The sequence below is a fragment of the Mus caroli genome, chromosome 19 (assembly GCF_900094665.2).
Source record: "Mus caroli chromosome 19, CAROLI_EIJ_v1.1, whole genome shotgun sequence".
In the NCBI taxonomy this organism is placed as follows: domain Eukaryota; kingdom Metazoa; phylum Chordata; class Mammalia; order Rodentia; family Muridae; genus Mus; species Mus caroli.
Window position 1 is genome coordinate 7,488,048 of NC_034588.1, and position 18,044 is coordinate 7,506,091.

Genomic DNA, 18,044 nt, shown 5'->3' on the forward strand with positions numbered 1-18,044 from the left:
ACTTTGTAGACCAGGCTGGCCTCGAACTCAGAAATCCGCCTGCCTCTGCCTCCCGAGTGCTGGGATTAAAGGCGTGCGCCACCACGCCCGGCTAGGGAAAGGGATTTTGTATAAGAAGTCCAGAGACCAGAACTAGCCTGTTGGTGAGGACAGGGGCCAGGGCAAATTTCAGACAGAGGCTGAGGCACTGGAGCCGGCGCTGGCCATCGAGCCCCGGTGAACGGGACATCCTCAGAGGCTGGCCTCAGAAGCAGCCACATGTGGTGCAGACAACTCTGCTGGACGGTTCCAGCTAGGACAGTGGATGGTGGTGAGCAGTCACAGCGGCCCGGGGGCCCACGGGGAGAGGATGCCACAGGCTGTGCAGCAGGAGCCCACAGGGGAGCTGGTGGGTGCTTACCTCGTCCAGCACCGCATTGCGTTTGGCTCGCTGCCGCTGCCTAAGCAGCACCAGGCCAGCAATGATGTCGGAGGGCACGATGTCGAGGTCACGAAAAAATTCAGCAAAGAGGTAGGCGATTTCTGAGTAGGCATCCTGTCAAGCGAGGCCCGGGATGGCAGGAGGCAGGGGCGGGGCAGCAGGAGAGAGGAGAGACCATGAGTGAACACCAAGGGCAAGGTGACCGGAAACCGCCATGATTCTGGGCAGCTTTGCCCTCGGGCATGCGGCACCTCCTTATGGCAGGAACCTGGAGACTCTGTTTTGTTTCTGTTCTTTTACCATCTTAGCTGCTGACCCTTCTCCACCTCCCAGGCCTCTTCTCTCCACTGAGGTCCCTTGGTTCGCAGGTGCCAACCTAGGCGGATACCTCTTCTCTCTCTAGATACCCAGGATCAAGTCCAGGCACCCTTCTCTAGAAGTGAAGCCACAAAAGGCATCCGACTACCGCTGTCCCACCAGCTGTGACCCTGGAAGTCCTGCTACATCTCCCAAACCTCGAGGTTCCCTTACTTCTCAGCAGCTCAGGGCCCCTGTGTTGTGCGTGAGAAGCACAATTCATAGTCAGTGGCCTGTCTGGCTTCAAGTTGGCCCCGGCCCTTGGGTAAAAAGGAAAGATCAGAGGCAGACAAGCCCTGCTAGCTGTGGTCCTGGGTTTCCCCTGCCTTTTGTTGCCTTGAACCTATTAGGAGAGGGCAGAGCGAGAACAAACTCACAGCAACTGAATCTATCTCACTGGTCTCATCCTCGAGTGCCTGGCAAGTCAGGAGGAAGACGCCAGTGGCTACCAGCTCAGACCTCTAAGGGGCCACACAGAACAGTGCTCAGCTTCAGCTGCTCAGCTCAGGGCGCCAGGTGTGAACACACAGGCGGTTGTGTAAAATTTTCAAAGACTGGCATTCAAGTATAGTTCTTTGGCGACAAAATACAAGCTGGAGAAAGATCCGTCCTCTGGGGTCTGCCCCTGGCTGTCTGTGTCTAACAGGCCTGTGCTCTTCTCCCTGGCTCCTTACAAGCTGGAGAAAGATCTGTCCTATGGGGTCTGCCCCTGGCTGTCTGTGTCTAACAGGCCGGTGCTCTTCTCCCTGGCTCCTCACAGCAGTGCTGACCCTGTGTTTTATGGGGTGGAGAGTGGGCCTATCACAGGCCCAGGCCAGCCTGGGTTCCACCTCTAGGGCTCCATTCCCTGCCCTCTGCAAGGCATGCCTGCAGCCAGGCCTGGACCAGGATCTCTCAGGCATTCCCAGACAGCCCCATGAGGTACTCCCCAGCTGCCAGAGAACTCTGGGCTGCCTTCCTTAGGTACTCGCTCTAAGGTCCCTGGTGGGTACTGTTAGGGAAGGGCCACTCCAGGCTTCCCCAGGGTGTCTGAGTGGTCTTCTGACTTCTCTAGCTCTGCTACTACCTAGCTGTGGGATACTGAGCAAATCAGTCCATCTTTCTGGGTCTCAGCTGACTGATCTACAAAACGAGGGGTAGGGCTGGATGGCTGCTAACCTGCCTACCCAACTCTGAGGGGTTCTATCTCCCTTCCTGCTCAGAGCCACCTTCTGCAGAGCTTGCTCCTCAACACTATTGGTCTGTCCACATCTCCGACCTCAGAGATGTGTGCCATCCAGCCCCAGGCTAAGCACTCAACAGCACCCCAGACCTTCCAGCTCCATCCACTGCTGACCACATGGTACTTTTAAATTAAACCATGTTCCAAGGGTACCAAATCAGTCATCAAGGCTTTCTGTTTCCACAGTGAAACAGGTGAATGTCTGCTTTGCAGGGACGGACAGTACTTCAGTGAAAAGGCCAGACTGTCCCACAAGCAGGCTGTTACTCTGCTCACAATGTCCCACTTCCTACCAGCCCATCCACCTAGCATTACCAGAGGAGTGAAAGGCACTTGTATGGCAGAGAGAAGACCCGAGGCAAGCAACTATGGGTACTTACTGACTGGGAATCCTTTGTCCGGGTGCAACAGAGGAACACTTTTAGACGGCGGGACCAGCTGGTGGCCTGACCCTCCTCTAACCGGTGCCTGGGAAGGTAAACAGTTGCATGTGTCAGGTCACGGGGCTGGATTAGAGGAGGTGGCCAGATGTTATAGAAATAGGATGGCCTGTTCCCAGGATACAACAAGGAGCTCTCCAGTGGGCCTGGGGAGGCTAGGCAGCAGGCTACCTACAGCTGCATAGCCAGTGACCTAGCTGTCAGCCAGCCAGGGTGTTGCTAGCCAACCTGGTGAGCTCTAGAGGCCCTCACACTCCCCAGCTGCTGTCTGGGTAGGGCAGGTATACTGCCTGCATGGTTTCCCCCTCTGATCCTCTGCTGTCCCCCTCAGGTCAGGTGGGGAGTTAGGGGGCTCAGGAGTCAATGAGCAGAGAGAACAAGAAGCTACTTTCCCATGACGGGATCCCATCCCGGACACCTAGGAAGCTGGTGCATTTTGAGCACAAAGGTAACTCTGATATCACGGATCTTGGCTCATTCCTTTAAGCCCAGCACTTGGGAGGGAGTGGCAGGCAGATGGATTTCTGTGAATTCGAGGTTAGTCTGGTCTACAGAGCAAATTCCAGGATAGTCAGGGCTCAAAAAAAAAGGAAAGAAAGAAAAAAGGAAAAAGAAAGAAAGGAAAGGAAAAAGAAAGGAAGGAAGAAGAAAGAAAGAAAGAAAGAAAGAAAGAAAGAAAGAAAGAAAGAAAGAAAGAAAGAAAGNAAGAAAGAAAGAAAGAAAGAAAGGAAGGAAGGAAGAAAGAAAGGAAGGAAGGAAGGAAGGAAGGAAGGAAGGAAGGAAGGAGAGAGAGAGGAAGAAGAAGAAGAAGAAGACGAAGAAGAAGAAGAAGAAGAAGAAGAAGAAGAAGAAGAAGAAGAAGAAGAAGAAGAAGAAGAAGAAGAAGAAGAAGAAAGGAAGGAAAGAAAAAAGAGACAATAGCCCTGACACTAAACACAGAATCTCAAAACAAAGCCAGAAGAGGCTGTGACTGGGTTTTGAGCAATGTTCTGTCCCCTTAAAAGCCTGTCACCGAGTCAGGGGCAAAAGGCAAGGTAGTACTCAGATGCATTCAAGTCACTTAACAGTCATCAGGAATGACAGACTGGCTCTCGGTGTGCCTCTTGACTCTTATGTGCAGCCAAGAACTGCTTTCCACTCCTTTAACCCTGGTTACATAGGCAGGCAGCTGACCAAAAAGGAGGCACCGGGAGGGGCTAGGGATGATGTAAGAGACCAGCTGTCCCAGGGACCTGCAGTCCCTAGAAAATGGAGCATCCTTGCATCATATACCATTGTCCACCGCCCAAGGGCTTGATGAAGAAGGAGTGAAGCTCAGTTCTCAGGGCATCACATACATTTTGCTTTCTGATCCAAAAGGGCCTTCAAATGCAGAATGAGACATTTCCTCCCTAGCCTCTGGCCAGATGGAAATGCTCACGCCACTGCGAACCGCTCATGAACGCCAGGGGGCAGATGAGTGTAGGGTTGTGTGAGAAGCTGACAGGTTGGTCAAGTGCAACAACCCTTCAGGCTACTGGTCACGCCAGAGAGACACATACCAAGTCTGGACAGGAAGTTCATGGACCCCGACAGCCCTGTCTGTTGGGAGGCTCACTGTGTAAAAGGGGGCAGACATTCCTTCCTACAAAAACCCAAGGTCAAGCCTCCTGGGAAAGAGCGGGGAAAACAGCCTCCCCCAGTCCTCCACCAGATTTCACTGGAAAGAGAAAGGACCAAAACTTAGACACACTCCCGGCTTTCAGAAACCAAAATAACAACCATGTGGCAGCAAGGGTGTGCATGTCCCTGCCCTTGGGAGTTGACTGCTTGAAAAATGTCCCCGTTAGGAAAAAAATGTTAGTTTTAGAGCCAGTGAAGGGCAGGTAGTCGGCCTGACAAAGCCCCGCAGCCGGAATGTGCTCTCCAGCCTTGCGGGAGACCTGGAGAAACCACTACAGGTCAAGGGCCTGCAAGCTATGGCCTCCTGACAGGGCCTGGAAACCACAGGGAGCCTCCTAATTAAAATGACAGTGAGCACCAGCCCCTGCAGTAATGGCTCCTACCGCCTGGAGCCCCAAAGGCAATCACCCGGAGTCAGGAAGGGAAGGACGTTTTCTCCAGGGCCCTGGAGCCCAGAAACAGGTCGGGTGCGGCTCGGGCTCAGCAGGCAAAGTGGGACAGGGGCGGTGGCCAGTTACACTGAGGGAAGGGAAGTAAGGGCTGTGGAGCCCTGGCTCCAAGGCCTGACATTTCAGCCTGGGAGGTGGCCAGACCAGGCATGGGTGTGGTGCTGGAGGCGGTGACAAGTTGGTGGGCTGACATGGAAGGTCTGAGGCATGAGTTGGGGTCTTGGCAGCCGTCTTCCCTGGGCTGGACATGGATACCATTCCACACCCTGCCACTGTGGCTTGGGGCAGTGACTCAGATCTGTAGAAAGGGGTCTCACAGCTGCTCTGGGGTAGCAAAAGTACTGATTAACCACAAAGGGCTAAGCATGGGGCCTGCCTTCCAGGAGGAGCCCGATTGTGGGGGCTATGGTGACTCATCCTGGGAGCCCTTGCTTTCAATAAAAGTCACTATGGCCATGCTGGATATTCTCTTCTCTCTTTTAAACACCAAGCGAAATCTCCTCCAGGAAGTCTTCCTTGATTGACTTCTTATAGCCTCTGAGACCTAGAGGCAGCCTCACCTAACAGTTGGGTTTTTTTTGTTTTTTGTTTTTTTGTTTTTTTGTTTTTTGTTTTTTTCGAGACATGGTTTCTCTGTATAGCCCTGGCTGGGGCTGGTGAGATGGCTCAGTGGGTAAGAGCACCCGACTGCTCTTCCGAAGGTCCAGAGTTCAAATCCCAGCAACCACATGGTGGTTCACAACCATCCGTAATGAGATCTGACTCCCTCTTCTGGAGTGTCTGAAGACAGCTGCAGTGTACTTATATATAATAAATAAATTAATTAAAAAAAAAAATAGCCCCGGCTGTCCTGGAACTCACTTTACCAGGCTGGCCTCGAACTCAGAAATCCGCCTGCCTCTGCCTCCCGAGTGATGAGATTAAAGGTGTGTGCTGCCACGAATGGCTCTCTAACAGTTGTTAAGTAAGGGTTCCAAAATGAGGCTGAGAGCTGGTCCTGGCTTTACCCTGTAACCAGGCAACCACTTGAACTCTGGACCTTGGTTTCTCCACCCCCATTACAGGGAGGACCCGGCTTGTGACTCACTCTGAACAAAGCTTGTGTCTTCTGCCGTTACTATAACTGAGTGTGTGTCCGGCTGCTGCCGCTGAGTGGCTCTCCATTAACTCAGCCGTTTGCCCACAGTGTTAACCACTTGGTATATATTATCTCACTTAAACCTCACAACAACATCCTGAGCCAGCAACTGCTATTCTTACCTTTTTTCAGGTTTTATTTTTTAATTTTTATGTTTGCTTTGTGCCCACATGAATAAAAACTAAAAAAGAAAAAGATACAACTCTCACTTTTAACACTGGCAAATTGGGTGAATGAATTTTATCCCCTTGACAGGCAATGCTGTCACAGGCACGCTTCTGTTCTTAATTATTTCTTTTATTTTTGAGAACATAATATGATGACATCATTTTCTCTTCTCTTCCCTCTCCCCAAGCCCTGCCAGGCTCCTCTCCTTGAGCATTCTTCTCTTTCCCCTGCTCCTTTCCTGAATTGTTACTATGTATGCTTACACTATTGCGTTTTATATATACCCATGGACATTCTTGGATATCTAAAATAAAAATAATAAAAAAATAATAATAATAAACAAGCCAGATGTGGTGGTGCCTTTAATCCCAGCACTTGGGAGGCAGAGGCAGGCGGATTTCTGAGTTCGAGGCCAGCCTGATCTACAGAGTGAGTTCCAGGACAGCCAGGGCTACACAGAGAAACCCTGTCTCGAAAAAAACCAAAAAAAAAAAAAAAAAAGAAAAAAGAAAAAAACCAAACCAAACCAAAACAAAACAAAAAAACAGAATCTCATTATGTAGCTCTGGCTGGCCTCGAACTTGCTATGTAGACTAGGGTGGCCTTGAACTGGTCTGAATGCCTCTGCCTCACTAGTAGCGAGTGCTGGGATGGAAGGCATATGCCACCACACCCAGACTATTCTTACCTTTTCAAGAACAGAAGAGGCAGTGAGACTGTGCAGTGTGGGAGGGAACAAGACCCTCCTCTGCCCACCAGTCTTCAAAGCTTACTAGGACGCCGCCCTCCTGCACCCACCCCCACCCCTGCCCGCCAGCCAGCCCAGTGGACTAACCGCAGGTTGTAAGTCCGCAGATTGCGCTGCCTCCTCTTGGTGGCTCTCAGCTTGACGAAGGTGCGGCCCGTGGGGTCAAAGACGCAGAGGACAGTGATGCAGACGCTAAGAATGACCACCCAGTTGCAGACAACCATTCCTGTGGCGGCAGCAACGAGAAGGAAGAACTGGTGTTGGGTTCACCTTCCTGGGTCGTGAGCAATGAACAAAGGACACTGTGGCCTCTATGTTCCCAGCTGTTTCTTAGGTTCAAGAGCAAGGCTCAGAAGCTGTGGTCTTCAAGGCCCACACATGGCACAGAGCAGACTTTTGAGAAGGTGATGAACAGCCCTAGTGCTGCCTGGACAGTTCTGTGTCTGCTGCTGCTCCCCTGGTGAGGACCCAAGTGGGAGGGCAGAACACTGGGTGAAGGGTGCACCCGCGCTTGGGTGTCTCCCTAGAGTGGCACCTGAGCCCCTTTCTCTTCAAGCTGGGTCCTATTACCTCCACCCCAGGGCTGGCTTCGCTGGTGGGGCAGATGGGGTGCATACCGAGGGTGACATTCTTAGCAGTGAGGTCATTGCAGGAGGTGTAGTACTGTGTGAGCCAGACGATGCCCACGATAGCATAGATGAACTCAATCACCAAGATGGCTGCAAGGAGAGGCAGGTTCTGAGTAAAGGCTACAGGCCACAGTCTGCCACCAGGGAAGGGAGGGCCCAGGAACCTCATCCTGGCTCTGCTGCCTGGTCTCTTGCATTGTGCCCTCGTGTCCCCATTGCCTCCCGGGACTGTGACTGCACGGGTGAAGAGCGGACAAGTACTTCTCAGCTTCTTCAGGATCTCTCAGTTTCACACAAGAACTCTGGAGCCAGACTCACTGTAGGCAAGTTACCTAATCTCTCTGAGCCTCAGCTTCCTCATCCCTATTTGAGACTGCCAATAACTTCGTCACAGGACACTGAAGCCTGGAACTTATGAAAGTTTGGTGGGGGGGCTGGTGAGATGGCTCAGTGGGTAAGAGCACCCGACTGCTCTTCCAAAGGTCTGGAGTTCAAATCCCAGCAACCACATGGTGGCTCACAACCATCCGTAATGAGATCTGACTCCCTCTTCTGGAGTGTCTGAAGACAGCTACAGTATACTTACATATAATAAATAAATAAATCTTTAAAAAAAAAAGAAAGTTTGGTGGGGTAGGAGGATGAGAGGAGGCCCAGGAGCCAACCAATGGTGGCCATGCACTCGTTCCATCAGGGTACTAAGTCCAGAGCCCCAGGGGGAGTGGGAAGGAGATAAGACAGCTTGGCAGGGCCAACAAAGTACAGCAGCTAAGAGTCTAGACAATGGAGCTAGAACAGCAGCACGGGTTCAAATCCCAGCTCTGACCCTTCTAACGTGACTTAGCTGTGTGACCTTGAAAGAGCTGATTAGTCTTCCTGGCCTCGGGTCCTCATCTTCAAAACAAAGCTAACACTCTCCTCCCCAGGAGCAGTGGAGAAGTTTGAGAGAAGTGCTCTCTGGGAATACCCCAGAGGATGCTAGGACATGGCCCAAAAGCGATATAGGCTGGGGAGCTGGGGAGCTGGCTCAGCCTGGCCTCAGGGGTTTCCTGATCTGTTTCAGAAGGATCACCAACACATTTTGCAGACAAGCTCACAGTTTCGAATAGGGCTCAACTAAGTTTGCCTATGAGGGGCCACGAGAGCAAGCATTTGAGCAAGCATTTCAGATTCTGTGGCCATCCAGTCACAAAAGCAATTTCTCAGCTGCTATTATGGTACCAAAACACAAAAAGCAAAATATAAATGAGTGTGCTCCCTAATGAAAAGATTCACAAAACAGCTGGTGGGCTGGACTGTCAGTCCAGTCAGGCACCCCATGCTCTTCAGGGCTGACTCAGTTTGTGTTTGTAACCAAACCCTGAGAGAGTGAATGAGTGCAGGAGAAGGGTAGCCCTAGAAGGGTCCCAGCCCCCCCACCGTGGGGGTCCCTTACCCAGGCGCACGTAGAGCACGTACTGCATGGAGTCCCGGGGTTCTGTGTAGAGGATGCCCCCACGCATGCTCAGCCAGATGATAGCCATTTCGGCAATCATACAGCTCAGAAGGATGCCCAGGTAGCCTCGGCCGTGGTCCACCAGGTTCAGGGAGCAGGCCTCGTGTGGGTTATAGACCAAGCCGAAGAGCACCACAGACAGGATTACAAACCTACAGAGGGGTACAGGTGAACAAGGGTGGGCTGTCTCTGTGCCTTGTGCTGCTCAGCAGGAGAAAAAGAAGGCAGATATCTCCCCCAACAAGATGTCCCCGACTGTCAGTGCTGGGAGGCATCGGCAATAACTCCTATCCCCACTGCTGAGGTCAGGAGGACTGCTGGCCAGAGGGGGTCCTGAATCCTCGGGGGGAATACCCGGAGGAGTGCTTGGGAGCAGGGCAGAGCCAGGTTTGGGCCTGGCAAGGAAGAACAGGTAACCAGGACCATGCTGTCAGTGCTGAGACTCACCAGGTGGTGTGTAGCAGGAAGAGGAAGATAGCTGGCAGGACGAGGTCATCGCTGCCCACAGACCAGCGCCGCCGGAACACCACGATCCCGGGCATGGCTGGCAGCTCTGGGAGGCTCAGCGGGCCAGGCGCTCACCTCCTGAAAGCAAGAAGGGGGCCCTGCAATAGTCTGGGCTACTACCAGGTGTGGTAGGCATCTTGGGTGTTGACACCAATCCCCACCGGTGGCCAATAAGCCTCCAGGCAGCAGAGATGCTGACCCAGGTAGAAGCTGCCCCCTTGCCAGTTCAAGCTCCCTAACAACAAAGGTCTTGATACCAATCTCAGCGTGTCCCCTGAGGTCACTCCTGCCCACCACCGCTTAATGTCATTCCTATCTATAGTAACTGAAGACCCAGGCTCTGGTTGGCCTGCCTGAAATCCCTGCACTTGGGAGACTAAGTCAGGAGGAACATGATTCTGAGGGGAGCCTAGGTCTCAGAAAAGAGACAAAAAGACCCTAAATTCACTCTCTCTCCAGATATGGAATCAACAGGACAGTTGGCTCCCAGGGCCCTGTCTTTCCACAGGAAATCTGTACTTACGGTTTCAGAACCAAGAACAAGTGTCCCTAGCAGAAAGCCCTGTAGATTGGAAGAACACTGAAGGTTTGGGGAGGCTGGGAGAGGAGTGTGCGAGAGGCAGAGGGTGAGGGTGCTCAGCGGGAAGGACTCTTCCCTGTGAGTCTTTGCACAGCAAGGCCTTTGGTTCTTGTTCACTGGAGACCTTTGAGCTGTGAGTATGGACTGACTTGGTTTTGCACCCTTACAAAACTCTCAGCCACTGTCGTGGTTCAGGTCGGGATTATGGCTAGGGGACATGTGGCCCTCACTGTGAGAATGGCAGCCGCTCTAACGCACTCACCCTCGGCCTGATAGCTTTCACTGTTTGATGCCTACTTCCCTGAAATAGCTGGGTGTGAACCAGCCACCATTAAGCTCAGGAGAGGCTAGGAGCTAGAGGCCTCCTTTAGAGCTAGGAGAGAAAAGTGGTAGTAGAGGTGGAAGGCTGGTCTGAGCAGAAACCCGGGACTCGCTGCAGGACAGACTTCTGCACGTGCCCTGTGCAGAGAGGATCCCTTGCTACAGAGGGCTGGGTAACCTGCTAGAGGGCAGCTGTCCCCAGGGCCAGCAGAGGTTTACAGAGCACCTGGCCTAGGGTGGACAGCAGGTCTTCCTCTCCCTAGTGACAGGTCCAAAGAAAACATGCATATATGGAGACTGAACTCACTAGGGAAGGAACCAGCCAAACCTTCCTAGGTCTGTGAGCATAGCCCTGACAGTGGGCGAAGGGGCATGGGGCCAAGTGGCTGGGCAGCACGACACGCCAGGACAGGCTCTGCTGGGCTTATCTCCCAGGACCAGCCACTGAATGCTCCCAAGGGGTGCCCAGAAGCAGCGCTGACTGCCTGAGCAGCGGCTGGGGTCGTGCCTACTCCTCCCACCCCGCCAGGAAGTGACATCATCCCACTCTCAAGGAGGAGTCAGGCAGACTGTGAGAAGCAGGAGAAAGATGCAGAGTGAAGAAGCAGCTGCTGCAGGGGTGGCTGGGGGTGGGGAGGTCTACTGTGGACAGGGACCTAGGACTGGAGCAAAATCTGGGACGAGCAGCCCAGGACACAGCTTAGAGTTTGGAATAATGCATGGGAGGGAGCTGGGGCCTCATGGGTGGTAGCAAGGCTGGGACAGGCAGAGCTGCCAACAGCCAGTGGACCTGTTCCCTCCCTGTGTGCAGGTGGCTCACAAAGTGGGAAGCTGGCGGTGGCACCACCCTACTCCCCAACCCCCCCCCCCAACACGCAGTGAAGTGGGGCTGGACAGAGCCATCACCTATTGAGGCCCTGTATTTTACCCTCCTCAGGCCAGGGGAGATGCCATACCATGCTTGCCCAGAGAGGCTGGTCAGGAAGGGTCCTGCCCCTGCCAGCAACCTGGTGCATCACCTCAAGCAGAATATGACCCTTTCACAGTCACACTGGGGTACCTCCTCTCCCACCCTTCCTCAAGGAGTCTAGAAAGGCTAACACTGTAGCTCACCAGGTACCCAGCACCCTGGTCTTCGCACTTAGAGCCCTGGCCTGGCCTTACCTTGCCCTCTCTGACCCTAGGTCTTGTAGCTGTGACTGCAGGACCATGACAACGTTGGAATGACAGGGCCAATAGCACCTGTACTCAGCTTGGGGGTGAAGTGATGAGCAGTCCGAGGCTAGCAGCTGTGGTCAGCACCAGGGCCTTCCTTTGATGTGGCAGACTTTTGGAGGGCCGACCCCACCTATGTCCTGTTACTGGCACTGGGGTTCCATATCTTTCCAACACCCCCTCCAGCTTCTGCCTGGGGCAGCTAACACAATGAGGTCCTAGATGCCATAGGCAGGAGTCCTGGTCCAGGAGCTATAAGCCCAGCATCCGCCACCCAACTGTGTAACTTACTGGTTGTGCCTCAGTTTCCTTATCTGTGACATGGCGGTTATGCTTTCCTCTTAAAGTTCCAGCCAGGATGCCAAGAGAGAAGGTCTGTGGAACCCTCACAGTGCTGGACCAGTGCCACAGCACATCAGTGGGGGTAGAGGGATGAGGGAGTGCGTGTGAACCCCGAGCAGCCCAGTTGCCCTCCCAGGCAAGGCAGTGGAATCTTCAGCTGGTCACCACTAGGTCACGGGATGGGGAGGGGGGAGGGGAGAGGGGGAGCAGGGGGCATCCCCTGTACAGATTCATAAATCCTAAGGCTTCTATTTTTATGGGCCTGAAAGACGTCCTTTCTTTGGAGACCCCAGCCCATTACAATAAGGGGCCTGTTCTCCTGCTGGGGCTGTGATTTCATTTGGAGGAAATGTCTTTGAAGGGGGAGGGCCAGGCCACTTCCTGGCCTGGAGCGGCTGTAAAGCACCTCTTCACCACCCCACTCCCAGAGTGGCCCCTAAAAACTAAACCGTGGTGGGATCAGGACTCTCCTCCCAGACCCTGAGGACTTCTAGGGCAGGCCACACCCTCTCCAGCAGGAACTTTGCTCCCCTACCTTGGCAGGCATGCAGGGGGTGGCAGGCCCCAGGGGGGTGTGAAGGGGTTCCAGGCCCCAGGGTGGGTGTGAAGGGGGTGGCAGGACCCAGGCAGGTGTGAAGGGTTCCAGGAGTGCCCTTCATGTGGATGGAATTACTTAGGTAGGCAGCCCTAAAGGGTCTCTTTTTCTGCCCCCTCCCTTACCATGGCCAAATTTTCCTGGTGATGATTCGGGCCTCTGGGTTAAATATTGACCATTCTGCGAGTTCCTCTTCCTAAAAATGCAAACTTCTTTTAAAAATGCACGTGCTGCCTTCTCCATCATTATCACCATCACCATCACCACCACCACCACCATCATCATCTGGTTATAGTGTCTCTGTATTTCAGGCTGGTCTCAAACTGTTTTGAGATCTTAAATTTCTGCTCCTCCTGCTTCTGCCTCCAGGGTGCTGGAATTACAGGTAATACAGCTCATGCCTGGTTTATGTGGCAACAGGGATGAGCCTGGGCACCTTCTTTGATCCCAGAAGGGCTCAGGATGCACACAACCTGCCCTCACCTGGCAGGGACCTTCCAGATAGGGAGGCTCTCCAGCCCCTCACCGGTCCACACTCTCTGAAATAACCCCACTCGCCCAAAGCTTACTGCTCTCTGCAGAGGCCATGGTGGACACAATGCCTTGGTTACCCTGTATTCTTACACACACACTCTTCTTTCTAGGCCAGACAAAGGCACCTCCTCTTTGAAGTCCTCCTTGACCACTCCTTTATGGGGGCTGCAGGCCCCTCAACCCAACCTGGCCCCAGACAGACTGCCTTATAGTTAACTTCCTAAATCCTGGCTGCTGCTTTTGCCGGACTCAATTGAGAGCTTTGGGAGTTAGGACCTCGGTAGGCATACAATGCCCTGTGACATCACCCCAAACCATCACTGTATCCCCAAGGCTAGCAACAGCCCTGTCCTGTCCAGGAGGGAAATAGCAGCCCCTTGGCTCACACCTGCTCTACCTGCCAGCCAATGCCCCCTTGATAGCTCACCAGAGCCCCCTCCAACCACCTGAACAGAGCTCTATGGTTCCTGTGTTTGTAAAGTGAGATGCCACCTTCCCAAGGCTATAGTGAGAACAGATGGGTGCCAACCTACGGGGCTTGCCATAGGCCTGAGCATGGCTCGGGTCTCCGCGAGGTGGTCACTGTAGTAGAACCCGCAGGTCTACTCACATCCTAGCGCTGCCAGGAACCACAGGGAGTGTCCTCGGGATAGACTGAAGACCTTGAGATCTGTAGACCCCACAGGGAGGACCAACAGCAGCAGCCTGTGTTGTCTGTCAGCCTGATGCCTTCTTCTCAGGCTCACACACACACACACACACACACACACACACCCCAGGGCCAGACTCCCTGAGGAAGTATTGCCTTTCTCATTTCCAGGCCTGCAGCCCACCTGGGCAGGGTGGCCAAGGGGCTGGCCTTTGAAAGCACAGGAAGGGAGATGGTAGCAAAGGAGGTGACAGAAAGTTGCGTGGGCTGAGGGCCGCGTGCGCCACCAGCCTGTGCCCGGGCGTGTTCAACCCAAGTTAGGGGCCCAAAAGCTGTTGCTTTTCACACATCAGCTGTGCTGGAGCAGAAGGCAGAGCTGAGTCGGCCCAGGGCCGGGGCAGAATTTCAGCAGGAGAGGTCCTCAAATGCCTGGCCCCAGGAAGCATAGATGATGTGCCTCGGGCAGCTAGACCAGGAGAGGAAAGTCGGGCTTCTGTCCCCCAGCCAGGGTCTGAGGCTAACCTGACATATTCTCACCCCAACCCATAGCCTTGAAGGTGAGTTTCACTTCCTCTACCCCTCAGCATTAGGGGTCCTCACTATACCCCTCCAAGTTAGTCTGCCTGTCTGCATCATGAGTCATGCTGTGAAGCCAGTCCTGTTGTTCTATCAGGCTTGTGACCAGAAGAGACCTTTTCCTATAAAAGCACCATCTAGGGATCAGGCTTGGAGTTACAGGAGTGGGGCAATGAGAAACCAACCAGACCAATGGCCACCTGCACTGAACCAGACAGACATATGCTTCCAACAAGTACTCGGCCACAAGGGTTTCTCTTTCTTTTTGTTCTTTTAATTATGTAGTGTTTAGTGCTGTTAGCTGTCACAGAATCCCTCTTTCATACTTCTAACACATGAAGGAACCGGAGGCTCAGAGAGGTTCAGGAAACCAGCCCAAGGTCACTCAGTTCAGTGACCACTGGAGGCAGGCATAAGGCTCCAGAGCCCGTGCTTGGCCAGCCCCGCCCCTCCGTCGCTCACCAGGCTCCATTTATCACCAGCTCCACTTCTCGTTCTCACGCTAATTATTTTCCAACTCCTCTTCAATGAAAAGAATTTGCCATCTGCCACCAGGCCCTGCCACTGACACCAGCCAACTCCCCAGGAATCAATTGGGGCCTTTCGCTTCCTGCTGGCTGTTCTGAGAGGGCTGCTGGCTGCTGAGGAATGGGGGAGGTAGGGCCAGAGAGAGCGGCAGGACCCTCTCTTTAGCAGCCTGGACCGGACTCCCCAGGTTCTGTCCTGGGCAGGGGGAGTTCCTGAAGGTGAAAGGTCCCTCTAGCTCTGGCCAGGCCGGGCTTTACTTCTGAATTCTTTCTTAGAGATCTTTTTCTTCCCATAGGCTTCTCGTACGTGTTTCAGTTCTTTGGGCAGAGGTGGCCTGGAGGGGCTCAGGCAGGCTGTGCTGGCCTCAGGTGGCACTCTTCCCCTGGGAGCTGCTGGGCTGGAGCAGGCAGGTGGCATTAGGCATGCAGCCAGTCTCCTCCCATCCCTTGCAGTACAGCTCACCCCACTGGATCTCCTGACCACTCCCTCTTTCAAGTACACACAGCTGGAGGCTGCCCCAAGAAGCAACCTCCACCTTCCCTCCAGTTCTGGATCATTGCTTTTCTGAGCCTCAGTTTCCTTATACGCAAATGAGATAGTGAAGCCACTCCCTTCTTGGAGGAGGAGGGGCTGGGAGGGGCAGGTGAGCACTTGCAGAGCCAGTGGCTCAAGGTTTGTTCCCATTCTGGTTCATTCTTCAGTTTCCTGCAGTGAGTGCAGAACCTTTACCTCTGCATTAAGTCCGCTGTCCTGCAACAGAAAGTCCCTGGCCATCCATTCCCAGTTGCAGGAATCCTTGAGTGACCTCTTCTCAGGTAGGGCTGGTGGTATCTCTGAGGAAACTACCAGGGTTGTTTCCTTGGACTCCTTGGGCCCACAAGTCAGTGAGACAGGAATGTCATCTCTCTAGAGGGGACAGCTGGGACTACTGAGCTCCTGCCCAAGGCCACAAGGTTGTAGACCACTCCAAATCCACATTCCTATGAGAAAGCTGTGTGCCTGTCTGCGTGTGCAACTGAGTTTCAGGTTGTCATACTGCAGAGCTCTTCCCCACCCAAACTCAACATGCCCTGAGGACAGAGGCCTCCTCATGCGCCCCACCCAGTCCAAGATTTCCTCCACCACACTGCTCTTCCCCCAAGCCTTCCTTTTGCTGGGGCTGCATGCTGGGAGTTCTTGGCTTCCCAGATGGCCCCCTGCAGGGAAGTTCACCAGATCTCAGCTCTACCCCATTGTCAGCTTCTCAGAACTTCCTCCAGAGGAGACTGTCAGTCTCTGGTGCTGGTGACACCTCAGAGAAGAATTAGCACTTTCCACTTCCTTAGGGGATCCCTAATGAGGTCGTTAATGAGGTGTTAAGTGGGCACACCAAGTATGACACCTCCCTCTGGGAACCCCCCACCCCTTGGGCCCAGCCTACCCTGAGCCATGTTCAGCCCCACCTCCTCAGGCAGTAGACCAGCCCTGGGATCTGATCTGCTTGAGTGCATGCTGATCGAAGGTGAGAGAAAGCCTCCAGAGCAGTGTGTGCCTTGGAGAGCCACCACCTGGGCAGTACAGCCATCTAGGGCACAGGCCAGAAGCTCTGGCTCTTGGGTTTCAGCCACTCCCAAGTCATCTTCAAAGCCAGCAGGGATCAAATGACGGCAAGCAGAGCTCCTTCCCCAGGGAGCTGCTCTACAGAGCTCTGGTGACTCAAAGGGCCAGCATCCACCCTCCACCCCCCGACGGTGTAACATGGGACCACCAATAGCTTTATGGCCCAGTCTCTCCTTTGCTTGGCTCTCCTTCTTTCTGTGCTATCTGAGGGGACCCCAGATGAAGGGAGGTGATCACGGCAGGCAGGTCTCTGGGGCCTGGCCCTCCATGTCATTTAGAGCAGGGTTTAGTTGCTGTATATATCCCTAGGCTTTGAACTAAGTGCTCAAAAATGTCTGAGAGCCATGAGATAGAGGAGCCCTCTGGTCAACTCTGGCATTTAGGGAGAGAGCCTTGGGATGCTGCTCAGGTGTCCAGGCTTGAGAGGCCATTCCATATCTCTTCCAGGCTTGGGAGGCCATTCCATATCTCCTCCATTGCCTGAGCTAGGAGAGCAAAAAGACCTATAGGAGAAAACTCTTGACCTCAGGCCACAACTTCTATTTTCACACTCCCTCTTCCCTCTTATCCCTCCCTCAGTAGGACAAAGCTGGACTCATCACAAGTTACAGAGGCCTCCGAGAAGGGGCAGTGCCTGGAGGGCCCCTACTGCTGGGTGGAGCACAGGCTGGACCTGGCCCTGGCCCAGGGACTCTATTTCTCAGCCATCCACTGGGCGAAGACTTCGGAATGCAGTGCGGGAGGGGCTAGCCACTTCCTATGACAAGTCAGATGAGTCAGTGACCATTTCCCCATCAGTAACCGGCTGACACTGATGACAGCGCTTCCCTCGTGGGCTGAGGGACAGTGGGACAAAGCCATTTCAATGTTGTGGAGTGTTGAGAGCAGACTCTTGACACGGCAGGATGCTTGATGCTTGGCAGTAAACTACATACACTGCTTTAGGAACCGCTCACTGTCTTCTTCAAAAACTTAGCATGGGCTAGCCAATGAGAAGGCTCAGCAGCCAAAGGCGCTTGCCACACAAACAAGAGTCTGATGGAACCCATGGGCAGAACCAACTCCACAAAGTTGTCCTAGACTTCCACAGGCATGCTAGGAAATGTGTGCACCCCTCCCCCATCATATACACTTCCAATAGTTTTTTGTTTTTCTAAAGCATATCATGGTTCCTAAGTGGCCTTTAAATAAAATTAAAACTCTCAGGCATTGGCTCGAAAGCTTTCTACCAAGTGCCCGACGCCCTGCATCCTGCCATGATCACCAAGACCATCCTCTATGTCCTAACTCTTGGTTCTGTGCCGGGCCCTGTTCCTGTCCATGGTTTCCACCAACTGCACCTGGCCAGAGAGTTTGTCCTCTCCTGGCCTCCTTGATTCATGTGCTGCTTCTGCTGTTGTCTGTAAGGTCTGTTTGGGTACCTGTCCCCAACTGCCCCCAAACTCCAGCCCTGGTGGTAGATCAGCTCTGCCTGTGGCCTACTTTCTGCAGGTTTCTGGTATGGGCTTCACCTTCTCTATTACATTGCACGTTCCTGGGGAGAAAGCTTTGGCTCTGCCTACTTCTTCCTAGTCTGTGATAGAGGTTCCAGGACTCTTAGCAACCAGCAGGCTGAAAATCAGAGGCACTGGGGAGCAGGACACCTGCCTCCAGCACAAAGCTGCCCATGTGGGACCTGGACAGAACTCATGGTCCACTTTGTTCAGGAGAGGTTAAGGCTGGGCAGAGGCCGGGCAGTGGTGGCACACGCCTTTAATCCCAGCACTTGGGAGGCAGAGGCAGGTGAATTTCTGAGTTCGAAGTCAGCCTGGTCTACAGAGTGAGTTCCAGGACAGCCAGGGCTACACAGAGAAACCCTGTCTCAAAAAA

The 18,044-nt window shown here is 53.6% G+C and overlaps 1 protein-coding gene across 2 annotated transcripts in view; it reads right to left on the minus strand.

Annotated features, from left to right (window-relative positions):
• Dagla (diacylglycerol lipase alpha) overlaps window positions 1–18,044 on the minus strand; it is a 60,300-nt gene that overhangs the window by 17,952 nt on the left and 24,304 nt on the right. Inside the window, exons 1-7 of one of the 2 annotated variants that reach the window (XM_029472876.1) lie at window positions 12,415–12,536; window positions 9,177–9,314; window positions 8,670–8,881; window positions 7,223–7,324; window positions 6,693–6,831; window positions 2,381–2,468; window positions 401–535 (exon numbers count right to left, since the gene is read on the minus strand). In XM_029472876.1, the coding sequence (XP_029328736.1) occupies window positions 401–535; window positions 2,381–2,468; window positions 6,693–6,831; window positions 7,223–7,324; window positions 8,670–8,881; window positions 9,177–9,271 (771 nt within the window). In that variant the 5' untranslated portion in view covers window positions 9,272–9,314; window positions 12,415–12,536. Of the gene's footprint in view, window positions 1–400; window positions 536–2,380; window positions 2,469–6,692; window positions 6,832–7,222; window positions 7,325–8,669; window positions 8,882–9,176; window positions 9,315–12,414; window positions 12,537–18,044 lie in introns of those variants that run through there. The other variant, XM_021151959.2, reaches the window with a different exon arrangement.